Source organism: Prunus dulcis, chromosome 6 (assembly GCF_902201215.1).
Source record: "Prunus dulcis chromosome 6, ALMONDv2, whole genome shotgun sequence".
NCBI classification, from domain to species: domain Eukaryota; kingdom Viridiplantae; phylum Streptophyta; class Magnoliopsida; order Rosales; family Rosaceae; genus Prunus; species Prunus dulcis.
Genome location: NC_047655.1, coordinates 8,422,014 through 8,434,078, shown reverse-complemented (window position 1 = coordinate 8,434,078; position 12,065 = coordinate 8,422,014). Strand labels below are relative to the sequence as shown.

The following is a 12,065-nucleotide window of genomic DNA, read 5'->3' as shown; positions in this document are numbered from 1 at the left end:
GGCGAAAAGGTGGTTCACCAGACGCTGGTATGTAGCCCCGGCGTTCTTGAGGCCAAAGGGCATCACCTTATAGCAGGAGAGGCCTCGGTCCGTGATGAAAGAGGTGTGGGCCTGGTCTTCGGGATGCATGAAGATCTGGTTGTAACCTGAATAAGCATCCATGAAGCTAAGGAGGGCGTGGCCTGCCGTGGCGTCGACCAACTGGTCAATGCGGGGTAGGGGGAAGCTGTCTTTCGGGCAAGCCCGGTTGAGGTTGGTGTAATCGACACACATGCGCCAGCCCTTTCTTGGTTTACGAACCATTACGACATTGGCCAGCCATGTGGGATAGTCAACCTCCCTGATGAATCGGATACTACTCAATCGATCCACCTCCGCCTTCATGGCCTCATAGCGCTCGGGGTCATAAGCTCGACGCTTCTGTCGAACTGGTCGGACGGCAGGATTGACGCTAAGCCTATGGGATATGATGTCTGGTGATATGCCAGGCATGTCATTGTAGGACCATGCAAAGACTTCGGAGTTGAGGCGGAGGAAGGCGACCAGGTCAGAGCGAAGCTCTGGCGAGATGGAGGTGCCGATCCGGACCTGCCGATCCGGGATGTCGTCATGAAGGGTAACCAGTTCCAGGTCCTCCATAGGTTCGGCCTGTGGTGTGATGGACTCCTCCCTTGGGTCCTCAGGTGGTTCTGTGCCAGCTTGGGGAGGGGCGGGAGCCTGGGTTACCGCAAGGGCTTCACTCCTATGTTGGCGATTGGTGGATTTGACTGCTGAAGCGTAGCAGCTTCGGGCCCCGAGTTGGTCGCCGCGCACCGTGCCTGGGCCATTAGGAGTGGGAAACTTCAACAGCAGCATATGTGTTGAAATAAAAGCCTTCATTTGAGCCAAGGCTGGGCGGCCAAGGATGACGTTGTAGGCTGTGGGGCAATCCACGATAAGGAAGGGGGTAGTGATCGTCGTCCGCTGGGGTGCGACCCCGATTGATATAGGGAGATGGATGCTGCCAATGGGCTGGACCACATCACCTAGAAGCTCACTAGGGGTGTGATGCTTCGGTCGAGTAGGTGAGGCGGGACCTGGAGTTCATTGAAGGCCTCGGCAAACATCACACTGACTGAGCTGCCAGTGTCCACCAGGATACGCCCAACGTCAAAGTTAGAAATGTCAGCCCGGATAATGAGTGGGTCGTCATGGGGGAGGATAACACCACGCTCCTCCTCCTCGCTGAAGGTAATGGGGGCCCAGCCAGATCTGTGTGTCTTCGGCAAGCGTCCATGCTCGGTGCTGAAGACCTGGTGCGCATAGGTGGAGCGGACATAGTGTTTGATGGAGTTGTTGGAGGTGCCAGCCAGGGTAGGGCCTCCGCTGATGGTGGAGATCATGTTGATTTGTCGCTGGTGAGGGTTAGGCGGGGCTGGTATGTTGCGCACGTAGTTGTCCAGCTTCCCCTCCCGGATGAGCCCTTCAATTATGTTGCGCAACGCAACACAAGACTCGGTGTCATGGCCGCTGAATTGATGAAAGCGGCAGAAGACCCCCGTGTTTGGCATAGGCTTGTTGGATGGTCTCCGGGGGGGTGGCTTGGGGATGATGGGGGCTTCACGCACCAGGACGTTCTCATATGTGGTGTTGAGGGTTGTGAAAACCTCGAACCTGGGCCTGGGTGTGAAGGGGAGAGGGGCCCGATCATTGGTCTTAGGAGGGTTGCCTCCGCTAGAGTGGTGGTGGTTGCCATGTCTGCCACGCTTGTTATTGCCGAAGGAATGCTGGTAGCTATCCTTCCGCTTATGTTGTTGGTTGTCCTGGGCACTCGGGGCAGGGGTAGAATGCTGAGGTGGGGCTGGGGTGGGTGCTGAAGCAGGTGGAGGATCGGCGAAAGTGTTGCGCGCCAGGTTGGCTGGGCCACGCTTGGAATTGAAGTATTCAGCCTTAGCGTGGATCGCCGCCTGCTTCATCAGCTCTGTATATGTGTTCCAACTATTGCTATGAACCAGGTAGCGGAAGTTGGACTCGCGGAGGCCGCTCTTGAAAGCGCCGAAGGCAGCGCGATCGTCAGTGTCTGGGCAGCGGGAGTATTCATGGCTGAACCGAGCTGCATACTCCCGAAGGGGTTCGTCCTCAGCCTGCCGAAGCATATACAAGTCGTCGGCAGAGTATAGGCGATCAGTCTGGATCATAAAATGGTCCAGGAACGTCTGCTTGAGACTATCAAAGGAGTTGATGGTGCGGGGGTGGAGCCTATAGAACCAATTCAGGGCCGCGCCGCTGAGGGTGGAAGGGAAGAGGAGGCACATGCCTTCATCAGTAAGGCCTTTGCACCCAAGGGCAGACTGGAAGGAGTGGATGTGGGTGAGAGGATCCTCCGTGCCAGTGTAGAAAGCGATGCGGAGTGGCTGGATATCTTTCTCCTGGTGGTAGTGGAGGATACGCTCAGTAAAGGGCCCTGGCCGTGGTTTCGCCCAGAGGGGTTGATGGCTGCGATGTTGCTCGCTTCTCCAGGCGCCGGACCTTTTCGAAGAGAAGCCTCATAGCCGGGTCGGCATGAGGAAGAGTTTCAAGTGCCAAAGGCCCGGGGGTGGGATAGACAGGGGCTGGGGATTGTTCCCAATCTTCCAGCGTCTCAGAATTAGTATAGAATTCCCAACTATCTGAGTCCCCGACACCTTCTCCGTTGGGCACGCGGACGGGGGCTGGCAAAGGGCCCAGGTGTGTCACCCGTGGGTCCTCGAGGTTGACAGGGATAGGGATCGGCCTTGGCTGACGGTCCGAGATGCGATCCCGGCAATCTTGATAGATTCTGACTGGCTCATGAGGCCGGTCCTTCGGTGGGGGAACGCAGAGGGGCCGTGACTCGGGTTGCTCTGGATGAAGGTGGTCTTTGCCCTTGCGGAGCCTAGAGTTGGCCGGGGTGCTGTGGCTAGAATGTGCTGGCTGGTTCGGTTGAGTATGCCCAACGTTCTGGGTCAGGTCTTGTTGGGCATCCTGGGCACGAGTCCTCTCTTGATCCCGCTTTAGAGCACGAAAGTCATGCTCTAGCTCAGCATTTCGGCTATGAAGATGATCGTACTTCTCCGACATCTTAGTCATACTATCACGGAGGCGCTCCACCTCTGCCTGGAGAGAGGCATCTACCGGGGATTTCCTTCGGGAAGTACCCTCGCGGGGGGTATGGTGCTGGGTATCGCGGCTATCCTCGGTCGGCATAGCAGAATGTGGGGTGAAGAAGATGCGACGGGGCCTGAGGGGTGAAGGAGCCAGCTGGGCTGATAGAGAAAGAAGGGATTCAAGTGTCGAATTCCCACAGACGGCGCCAAACTGTTGATACTCAAAATGGCCCGGCCAATATTGAGTCCAACTTAGGGATTAGATGTGATGAGTCTTCAGCAAGGATGAGGGCTAGGACCCTTGGTGAAATGGGTTGGTGAGAGACCTGTAGAAGGTAAAAGGGAAGAAGCAACAGTTAAGCTTCGGACACCGGTGTGGTGCCGGCCGAAGGTTCTCCGATGCCTAAGTCAGTTACGGGTAGTAATTCTGGTAGAGTAACAGTAAAAGTAGGAGAATGGTTCTTGGTTTTACCTGGGTACTGTTCCCTATTTATAGGGAGGTGAAAGTGGGAGCTTTGCACAAAGTTCCAATGTGGGACTTTGTGCAAGCCGTTGTGGTGGCGACACGTGTCCTGGAGATTAGGTTTGGCATTTGAGAGCTTCGGCAGGTGTCTGGCACCTCGGAAGTGTGTCTTCCTTCGGCATGGGAGAAGGCGTGGCTGCCTTGGTGCTAGTCGCTTTGGTGCTGGGTCTGCTCGGTTCAATATGGTGTAAACATGTACTGTTAAATATGTTTTAGATTCTTAATTGGTTTTGTTTTTCTAAATAATTCTTTTAGTTAGATATCAATTTCGTTATTTTTTCGATATCAAAAGACAAAGTTGAACTTGAAAACATTGAAAGTTTTTGTTGTTGGGAATGATTGAGCCAACTGGAATTCAAATTTGAACCTATTAACACTAAGAAGATAAATACCATTATATTTAAGATAATTAGCGTATATATTGCGATTAGTGAAACAAATTTATGTCATGGTCTGCAATGACTAAGTAGCTTATGCGTACAAACAATTCGCTACAAAGATAACTTGTAATTTGTGCAAGTAATTTTCCCTAACCCATCACCTATTAGGATTCAGTGACTCTAGGCCTGTGTATTTTGTCCATATAGATAATTCGTGCTCAAACCTAGTCCATGTGATACCAAATTTCATGACTCATGATGAGTATAAATTGTGAATGCAAATGGACTTACAAGAAAAATATCTAAAAGCATATATTCTATACATCCTAAGATGTTATATAGTCTTTCAACGTGAGCCATTTGTGTCACGGTCTTAAAGCGATTGAGTGCTTCCCCCATTAAGAACCCCAAAACACGATGTGGACATGGACAACTACATACTTTTGGATAATCTTGCACTTTTTTTTTTTTTTTTTCACCGGATAATCTTGCACTTAGATGTGGACATTTTTGCACGTCCAATGACCTAAAATTCTTTCGACCCCTTTTATCAATTTTAAGATAATAAAAGAAACGCTAATGGTAGCTAGCCCAGTGAAAAAGGACATTGATTTGCAGATAAGAGGTCTCAGGTTCAAACCCTAATGTCATCATAGTTGTGTGCGTGTGTGATGTTGATGTGTAAATTGGTTTTACTGACATCTCACGAATCACTGCTCTCTAACATTGATAGGAGCTTGAAGTGCAAGGCGAAGATGGGAACATGGGAATTAGTTCAAGCTTCGGGAAATCGGACACTTGTAATTGAGCTGAAGGATGGTCCTAGATATATACAAGAGGTGATGATTGTGCTAGGCTTAGATGAAAATTTTTTAAGTGTTGCTCAAATGATTGAACATGGCTATTGGCTGCTATTTGGTGACTTTATTCCAAGACATTTTGAAAAATGTTGCAGCTTTGATGATTGAGGTTGAAGAGGCTGTTGGAAAGGCTTTTGATGATGTGACTCGCCTATTTTGGTATCGGAATGATGTGACTCGCCTATTTTGGTATCCCAAAGCCTTTGAAGAGGTTGTTGAAAATGCTCTTAGTTCACTTGATGTTAGTTACTACGTAAGATTTTGAGAAATATATATATATTTTTTTATAATTATTAAAAAACAAAACAATACTATAAGAACAGTCACATTCAAGCCTAAAATTTGATTTAATACGTTCTGAACAATAGAAACTTTGGGATGACATTGATACTAGAAAAACTAAGGAGTTTTCCGGGATGACACAGAAAAACTTGTAACCTGGATTGCCCTAATGTATTCCTTCCACGGTTTTAATTGTTTGAAGTGGTATCGATTTATTATTTGAATATGCCCGCAGCTCGGCATAATACTTGTCCAACCATCCTTTAATAATCTTCACCTCAACTTTCCGCTGATTCACCAACCAGTCTGGATCAGTAGTATTTGCACCAACTATATCCAAGCAATGAGACCCTGTAAAATAAATTTAATTAATTTCACATATAAAGTCCCTTTCAGTTGAAGGTCAGTCCTATCAAAAAATCTCAAATATATACGGCCTGCCGTATCAAACAATTTCTCAAATATAACTTATTTGAAGTGTCTCATTATGTACCATTTTTTGTATGGACTGCAACGACCGTGTCTGATATGTTATCCAACACCCTATGTGATAAGAAATATTACAAACTGTTAAACTTGGTGGAATAAACTTGAAATATGTCGTTTATCAAAATAATAACAATTTGAATTTGGTTTGTGTAGTCATTTTTATGCTTACCCTCCGCTACTGTAAGGATCTCTTAGCCCATTGGAGAAAATGATGTTGCTAGCAAACCTGGAGAGAGCCAGTTTTATATCCTGTTCGGAATAAAATTTGTTAGCATTAAAAACTACATACTGAAATGAAGGTCTGAAGATTTTTGATACATACATGGCCTCCAAAGTAAGTAGTGGCCCAATGAGGCCGAGGAGGGACGCCATACTGTTCCTTGCACCATTCGATGTGGTCATTTAGATCGAATTGGTTAGCTGGAAACATGCTGTCGTTGCTGATGCCTATGGGTATCACCATGTCACTACATGTCTAAATAGGTCAACGTCAATTAAAATCTAAGCACTCATAATTGACAATATAACAAAGTGGGCAATGAATACACCAATAATGTGGAAGAGACACTTATTTGTCATCATGGGGTTTAGCCTAGTAAAAAAAGATCTTCATTTATAAATTTTAGGTCTCAAATTCGAATATATGCAATTTTAATTGTGTATGTTATATATAGAAAAGTCAGTATTTCTTCTAAATCGTGAAAGGCAACTCTTTGAATGATTATTTAGCCAGATTTTTTTTGAAAGCAACCTGGCATGCGTGCATGTTAATAAATGTGGACCTCATTATAAAGCTAGATATTTTTCATTTATCAAAGTAACAATCGGCATCAAGAATATTTATCCTCCAAAACATGCACCACATGTATTTGGGTGGGCTTGCACAAAGTTTGGCATACGCAGACTACGTAACGTGGCACATATGCAACCTTAGAAAGAAAGATAATAATTGAAGAATGAGGATTCGAACTTTGAGATATCTTTCAATATTTGAAAGAGAAATACACATAAATCAAAATCTAGTTCCTAACTAGTTTTTTTCTAGTGGTATTCATCTTTCCGATCTTAAAAAAGATCTCAAGTTCGAATTTCCTCTCCTTAATATAAAAAAAATCTAGCTAGTTGATCAAATGTATATCCTTTACCAAATAGTTATCTGGAGTCGAACTTAAATTTGAACTATAAGTTTTGGTCTTGTAATGTGATCATTGTTATTACTTCTTATTATGTTAGTTCTAATTGATCAATTAAGAAAATATAACAAGATAATTACATTAATAAATCGATAGTTACCTGCCATCTCCACCCTACATCTGATTCGGATTCATTTTTGGGTTCGTTAACATAGCATGACTTGTTTCCTCCGTATGCAACAATACCAGCAAATATTTTGCCTAGAGTATCATTTCCATGAGGAGCTCCATCAATGCCACCACAGACAACAGTAACTGGATAACTTGGTGGACTATTGTATTGAGCTGCGTTACGATACAAATTATCCAAGTAGTTCTTCAGCTCGGACGATTTCTTCAAGGGCCTAGAAAAGAAAAGGGTGTTTATACAGGAAATAAACGGCATGTAAATATCGTTTCAGAACAAAAGGATAATGACAAGAAAACAAAAGGATAATGAAAAATTAGTAATTAGAATTAACTATCGTTATGTAAATATCCCAAAATGTAAATAAAAGAGGAATGACAGATAAATCATTAGGATTCGCTTATTTACTGTAGTGCCTCCAATTAATCATCAGAATTAACTTTCGTTATGTTAATGACAAGAACAAAAGAGAGTAATCACAGATTAATCATTAGGATTAAATTGTTACGTATATCCCAACATTTAAATGAGAAGAAAACAAAAGAATAATGACAAAATCAATAGAATTATGTAAATGCCAATATCAAAATGAATAAATAAGAGAATCATCAGAATGTCCATCTACGTAGCTTAGTTTTGAGGTTATTATGTAAATCCTATAGTATGAAATTTCAAGGCTAAGTTACCTGCAAGTCTGAAACTTTCTGCTAAGAACTGAGAGGCCTTCAGGCTGAGAAGCAATCTCATCAATTACAGACCACGACTTTTTAATCGTTTGGTAGCAAGTCTCACTGACTTCCTGCACACGCATGCATGCCCTTAAATCATAAATATTAAAAAAATTTCTTTAATAAAAATACTAATTAATTTACATAATATATATTGATGTTAAGAAAAAAAAGTAGAGAAAGAAAAAGAAATTACTCGAAAATCCTTTGTAACAATGGAATAATATCCCTTTTCTGGTGGGATAATGTCATCAAAGTAAAGGATTGGAGCTGATGAGGCTAGAGCTCCTAGAGCGACATGGGGATATTTTAGCCGAAACCAAGAAGCAAGCACTGTATAAAAAGAAAAATAGAAAATCAAAAGGGAGAGCTAAAAACATGGTCGCAATATTACTTAAAACTTATTAATTACTAATTAGCAGACACCTACTTCCACCATATGATCCACCGATAACAATCACCGGAGAATGTTCGGCGCGGAGTTGTTTCTTTACATCTATGAGGATCTCTGCATAATCTGCTATTGCCTGGGCTGAGTTGAAGTACCCAAGAGTGCTTGCATTCTGAAATGCTTCCTCCCTTGATCCGAATGGGATGGACTTCCCATAGTACCGGTGCTAATTAAGGAGAAAAATAAAAGTCTCAGAGAAAGTAGCATATAAGAACTCACTTGATCAACAGTTCAGATTAATACTTTGATTGATCTGGCAAGAGAACAATTTACTACACACAAGTAGCCCTATACGTCGACACAAATTTCTTTCCATATACATACCTCTATAAATATCTGGAGAGCTTGTAACTGATTGGCGTTTTCACTGAGAAATCCAATACTAGAAAGAGAATTATCAACTGCTTCTTCTGCGCCCAAGTAAGCCAATATTGGTGCACTAACATTGGAGCCGCCCCAATACTTGGAATTGATCAAATATCTTTGTTGAAAAGTGGAGAAGCTATCAGGCCTAAAGTTGAAATGGTCAAGTGTTTGTTTGTAATAAAAGGTTTCAAAATCGTTTGGATCGAAGTTAGACAAAGCTTTGGGTTGGCCGTCTGCAAAATAATTTCCATGTTCAAATGTTCCTCCAGTTGGACTCAGCCTTGGGATGTTTAAGGGTGAAGCAGAAACTGGGGGTGTGATAAATAGAGAAATTGCAATTAGAAGGCATTGAAGTAAAGATATAAGTGGGTTCATGGCAAGGTTTCAGTTGTGTGTTTTCTGACCTGATTCTGAGCAGAGTCATATGCCTATATATAATGAGAGCTCAAAGAATAGAAGAGATTGTGGCATATATTGTATTGACTTTATAATGGCCAGCTACGGATAAAAGTACGTAATTAAATCAGAAACCATCTACTCTTTCATCAACTTAATAAAAGCACAAAATCCAACTGGTCTAGTTCAATAAAAAAAGGACCTTAACTTCCATATTAGTGATCTCAGGTTTGAATTCTCTTATCACTTTAGACTATCGTTTGTATTTGTTTTAAAAATATTTAAAAGCACAAAAAGCCCTTTAAGAAAATAAATTAAAATAGAAGCACAAAAAGAAAAGAAAAAGTGGGGATAGTCAATGATGATAGTCCTTGCACACATGATTTTGGACAGGAATTCAGCAAAGAACTTTAAGAAAAGAGGAAATTTTATTGCTTCTCCCCACTATTGAGGACACCCACCTAAAATATTAATATGAAAATAGAATTTGTCCTAACATAATCGATGTGCAACTAAGCCGGGAAAATCATGTTTGTTTTGGTCAATGGCCTACTATCATAATCTAATGAATAATTCCCTATGATGGATGGAATTAGATAATTGTGTAAACATGCTTTTCCAATTTATGTAAATTTTCCAGTCTAGATATATTAATAATATTATCGATATTTAATAAGAAATAGAGTTTCCAAACTGAGAAAAAAGAAAAAAAATGAGCAACATATCATTACTTAAGAAAAAGGTTAATTTTAGTTTGGTACTCTGAAGTTGTACTCTTAAGAGATGTTTGTTCATGGACTTTCAATTTTAACAATGCAGTATCCTAGTATTGAAAATTTGTTGCAATGTGATTCTGTCATTAAATTGACCGTTAAAAAATCTGTTTAGTGCTGACGTGGTGCATGTGAGACTCACTTTTTTGTTTAATTGAAAATAAAATATTATTAAAGAACTATAATTAAATTTAATAAATAATGATTAAATATTAAAAAACCAAAAAAGTCAAAAAAAAAAAAACAGGGTAATATCAAAAGACCCCCTTAATGTAATAACCCAAACCTTAATTAATAGTTAACTATTAAACTATTAAAATGAAATGACACTTTTGCCCTTAGAAAATTCTAGTAAATGAAAAGTTGACTTTTTAATCGAGAAAGAATTTGACTATTCCACTTGCATTGTTGCCTAGAGCACGACGAAACGAGTCCGTAGACATGGAGTGGACTCGAATCGGAGTTGTAACGAAGAAAATACGGTCAAAATACTTAGAAGGGCAAAATGATAATTTTTGAAATCATGATTTATTTTAAAAAAACTGACCCTCTCTCTCTCTCCTCCCTCACTCTTCTCTCTCCCGCGAGCAGCCCCTCCCCCTCTTTTTTTTTTTCTTCCCAGCCGTGGCTTCCAAGAGCCACCGTCGCTGCCACAAACCACCACCGGCCACGAGGTCGGAATCGATCAAACCGCCATCGCTCTCTCTTCCTTTTCCGACCAGCCCCGCCCCTGAAATCGCCGGATTCTGTCGAAAAAAGCTCAGAATCGGGCCGATTTTGACAGAAATTTCGCCGGCTTCGTTCGTCATCGTCCGGCCACCATTTATGACGATCCAGGTATGGATTTTGAACATCTCGAGTTGTTCTTGCTGCCTGTGGTTTATATTTGAGAGGTTGCTGAGTTTTGAAGGTCGAGTAAGCGATGGAAGTTTGGCCAGTTTTCAGCCTTCTATTCCAGTCATTCTCGTCGACTTTTTGGGGTAGGTCCAATAACAAAAGTGGTTCCAAAATGGGTGTTTTACCTATGTTAGGAGTTTGGGCTGGCGGTTTGGAGTTTTTCCGGCAGCTAGGAATTTCTCAAGCTACCCACGCGCTGCTGGCGCGTGTGGCGGTGCGTGGGCAGTTTGGTGGGGACCACATTCAGTCCTAAAATGATTCTCGTGTTGTCACGAGAGCGTAGGAATTCGCAGATCTTAATTTGGATAACGTATGAACCCTGAACGAATTTCGCATCTTGTGTGATTTCCCGGTTCAGTGGGTTCGAACCTTTGTTCGTCCGTTTGAGACCAGACTCTTGGGACTTGTGTCCTAAGTTTAAAGGAATGTTAATGTGGGCTTAGGAGTAACTTTAAGTGGATGCACGCAAATCTAGGAGCCGGGGGTTTTATTTAAATATTTATATCAAGCAGTTTTATTAATATATATATATTATTGTGATAATTGAATCAGGCACCCGGGCACCAGTTGACGCGCAGGAGGGACCTCCAAAAGGTCTAGCGAGCTCGGACCAGCTGTGAGTGGACTTTTCTTTTTATAAATGATTTTATGCAAATGAATTTCATTATTTGATCTTGAATAAGTTTTATTGATTATGGTTTTCCTAGCATGATTTGTTGAAGTTAAATATCTTTATTTATATGTTGCCTAGTTGAAAATGCTAAAAAGATATGGAAAGTAAAGAATAAGATATATATCAGATAAAATGGCAGCAGAGTTCTAGATTTAACAAAAATTCAGTTATTCATCAGACCTTTCAGAAATTCAGATTTTTTAAGCCGTCTTAGGTACCCAGTTATAGAGACAGATTGCCTTCAGATATGACGATGTCCACGGACATCCAGTTTGCCTTCAGTTTTGGCAGCGCGCTTGACATTTACCTCACGAATTTCAGGGACGCCCCATGACCGTGAGAGTCAGGAATGCGGATCAGGCTAACTACGGTCCCCTGAATCCTGCCAGTTTGCGGCTCAGGTTGACTTTGTGTCACTGAGACCTGCCAGGAGAATTGACGGATATCAGGAATTGACATAATTTAAGGGGTACACCTAGGTGGTAGTTTTAAACTGATTTCAGTGCTTTTAAGAGTTTAAAGATGATATGAGTTTGCTTGACATATATTTATATATATATATATATATGAGTGCATTGATTTCAGTATGTTTATGATTAAAAGAATGAATTAGTTTTGTATAACTGTTTTTACAGTGTGGTTAGTATGTTCTTACGCTATTTTTCTTAAAACTTTGTTTTTGGGTCTACTCACCTTTTAAATGTTTTGCGCCCCCAGGTCGTAGACGTGCATCTAAAAGCCACCACAGGGCAGTTTCCGCTTCCTGCATCTTGTCAGCTTAGTGTAGGGTCCTAGACCCTCCAGATGCTCTTCTTGTAAATTA

General features: G+C 42.1%; 2 protein-coding genes across 3 annotated transcripts in view; both read right to left on the bottom strand.

Moving 5' to 3' along the window:
* Positions 1–855, bottom strand: part of LOC117630218 (lysosomal Pro-X carboxypeptidase-like) — an 11,146-nt gene extending 10,291 nt beyond the window's left edge. The window contains exon 1 of the mRNA XM_034362964.1: positions 19–855. Within this exon, the coding sequence (XP_034218855.1) occupies positions 19–855 (837 nt within the window). The remainder of the gene's footprint in view (positions 1–18) is intronic.
* Positions 856–5,211: 4,356 nt separating this feature from the next.
* On the bottom strand, positions 5,212–8,932 carry LOC117632047 (lysosomal Pro-X carboxypeptidase-like). Of its 2 annotated transcripts, none has more exons than XM_034365419.1 (9): positions 8,462–8,932; positions 8,117–8,303; positions 7,883–8,019; positions 7,645–7,757; positions 6,932–7,175; positions 5,961–6,113; positions 5,808–5,887; positions 5,643–5,692; positions 5,212–5,500 (listed from the first exon to the last, which is right to left on the bottom strand). In XM_034365419.1, the coding sequence occupies exons 1-9, from the start codon at positions 8,876–8,878 to the stop codon at positions 5,316–5,318; spliced, it is 1,566 nt and encodes a 521-aa protein (XP_034221310.1). In that variant the 5' UTR covers positions 8,879–8,932; the 3' UTR covers positions 5,212–5,315. The 2 variants fall into 2 exon arrangements, 1 of the variants encoding a protein (XP_034221310.1); XR_004586423.1 differs by having other exon boundaries at positions 5,486–5,500; positions 5,808–5,864.
* Between the last annotated feature and the right edge of the window lie 3,133 nt (positions 8,933–12,065).

Excerpts from the sequence above, each read along its gene's own strand:
- LOC117632047 (XM_034365419.1), bottom strand. The coding sequence starts at position 8,878 with ATGAACCCACTTATATCTTTACTTCAATGCCTTCTAATTGCAATTTCT. Across the intron at positions 8,304-8,461 it reads CTCTCCAGATATTTATAGAG|CACCGGTACTATGGGAAGTC; the intron begins GTATGTATATGG and ends CTCCTTAATTAG. Across the intron at positions 8,020-8,116 it reads CGGTGGATCATATGGTGGAA|TGCTTGCTTCTTGGTTTCGG; the intron begins GTAGGTGTCTGC and ends CTTTTTATACAG.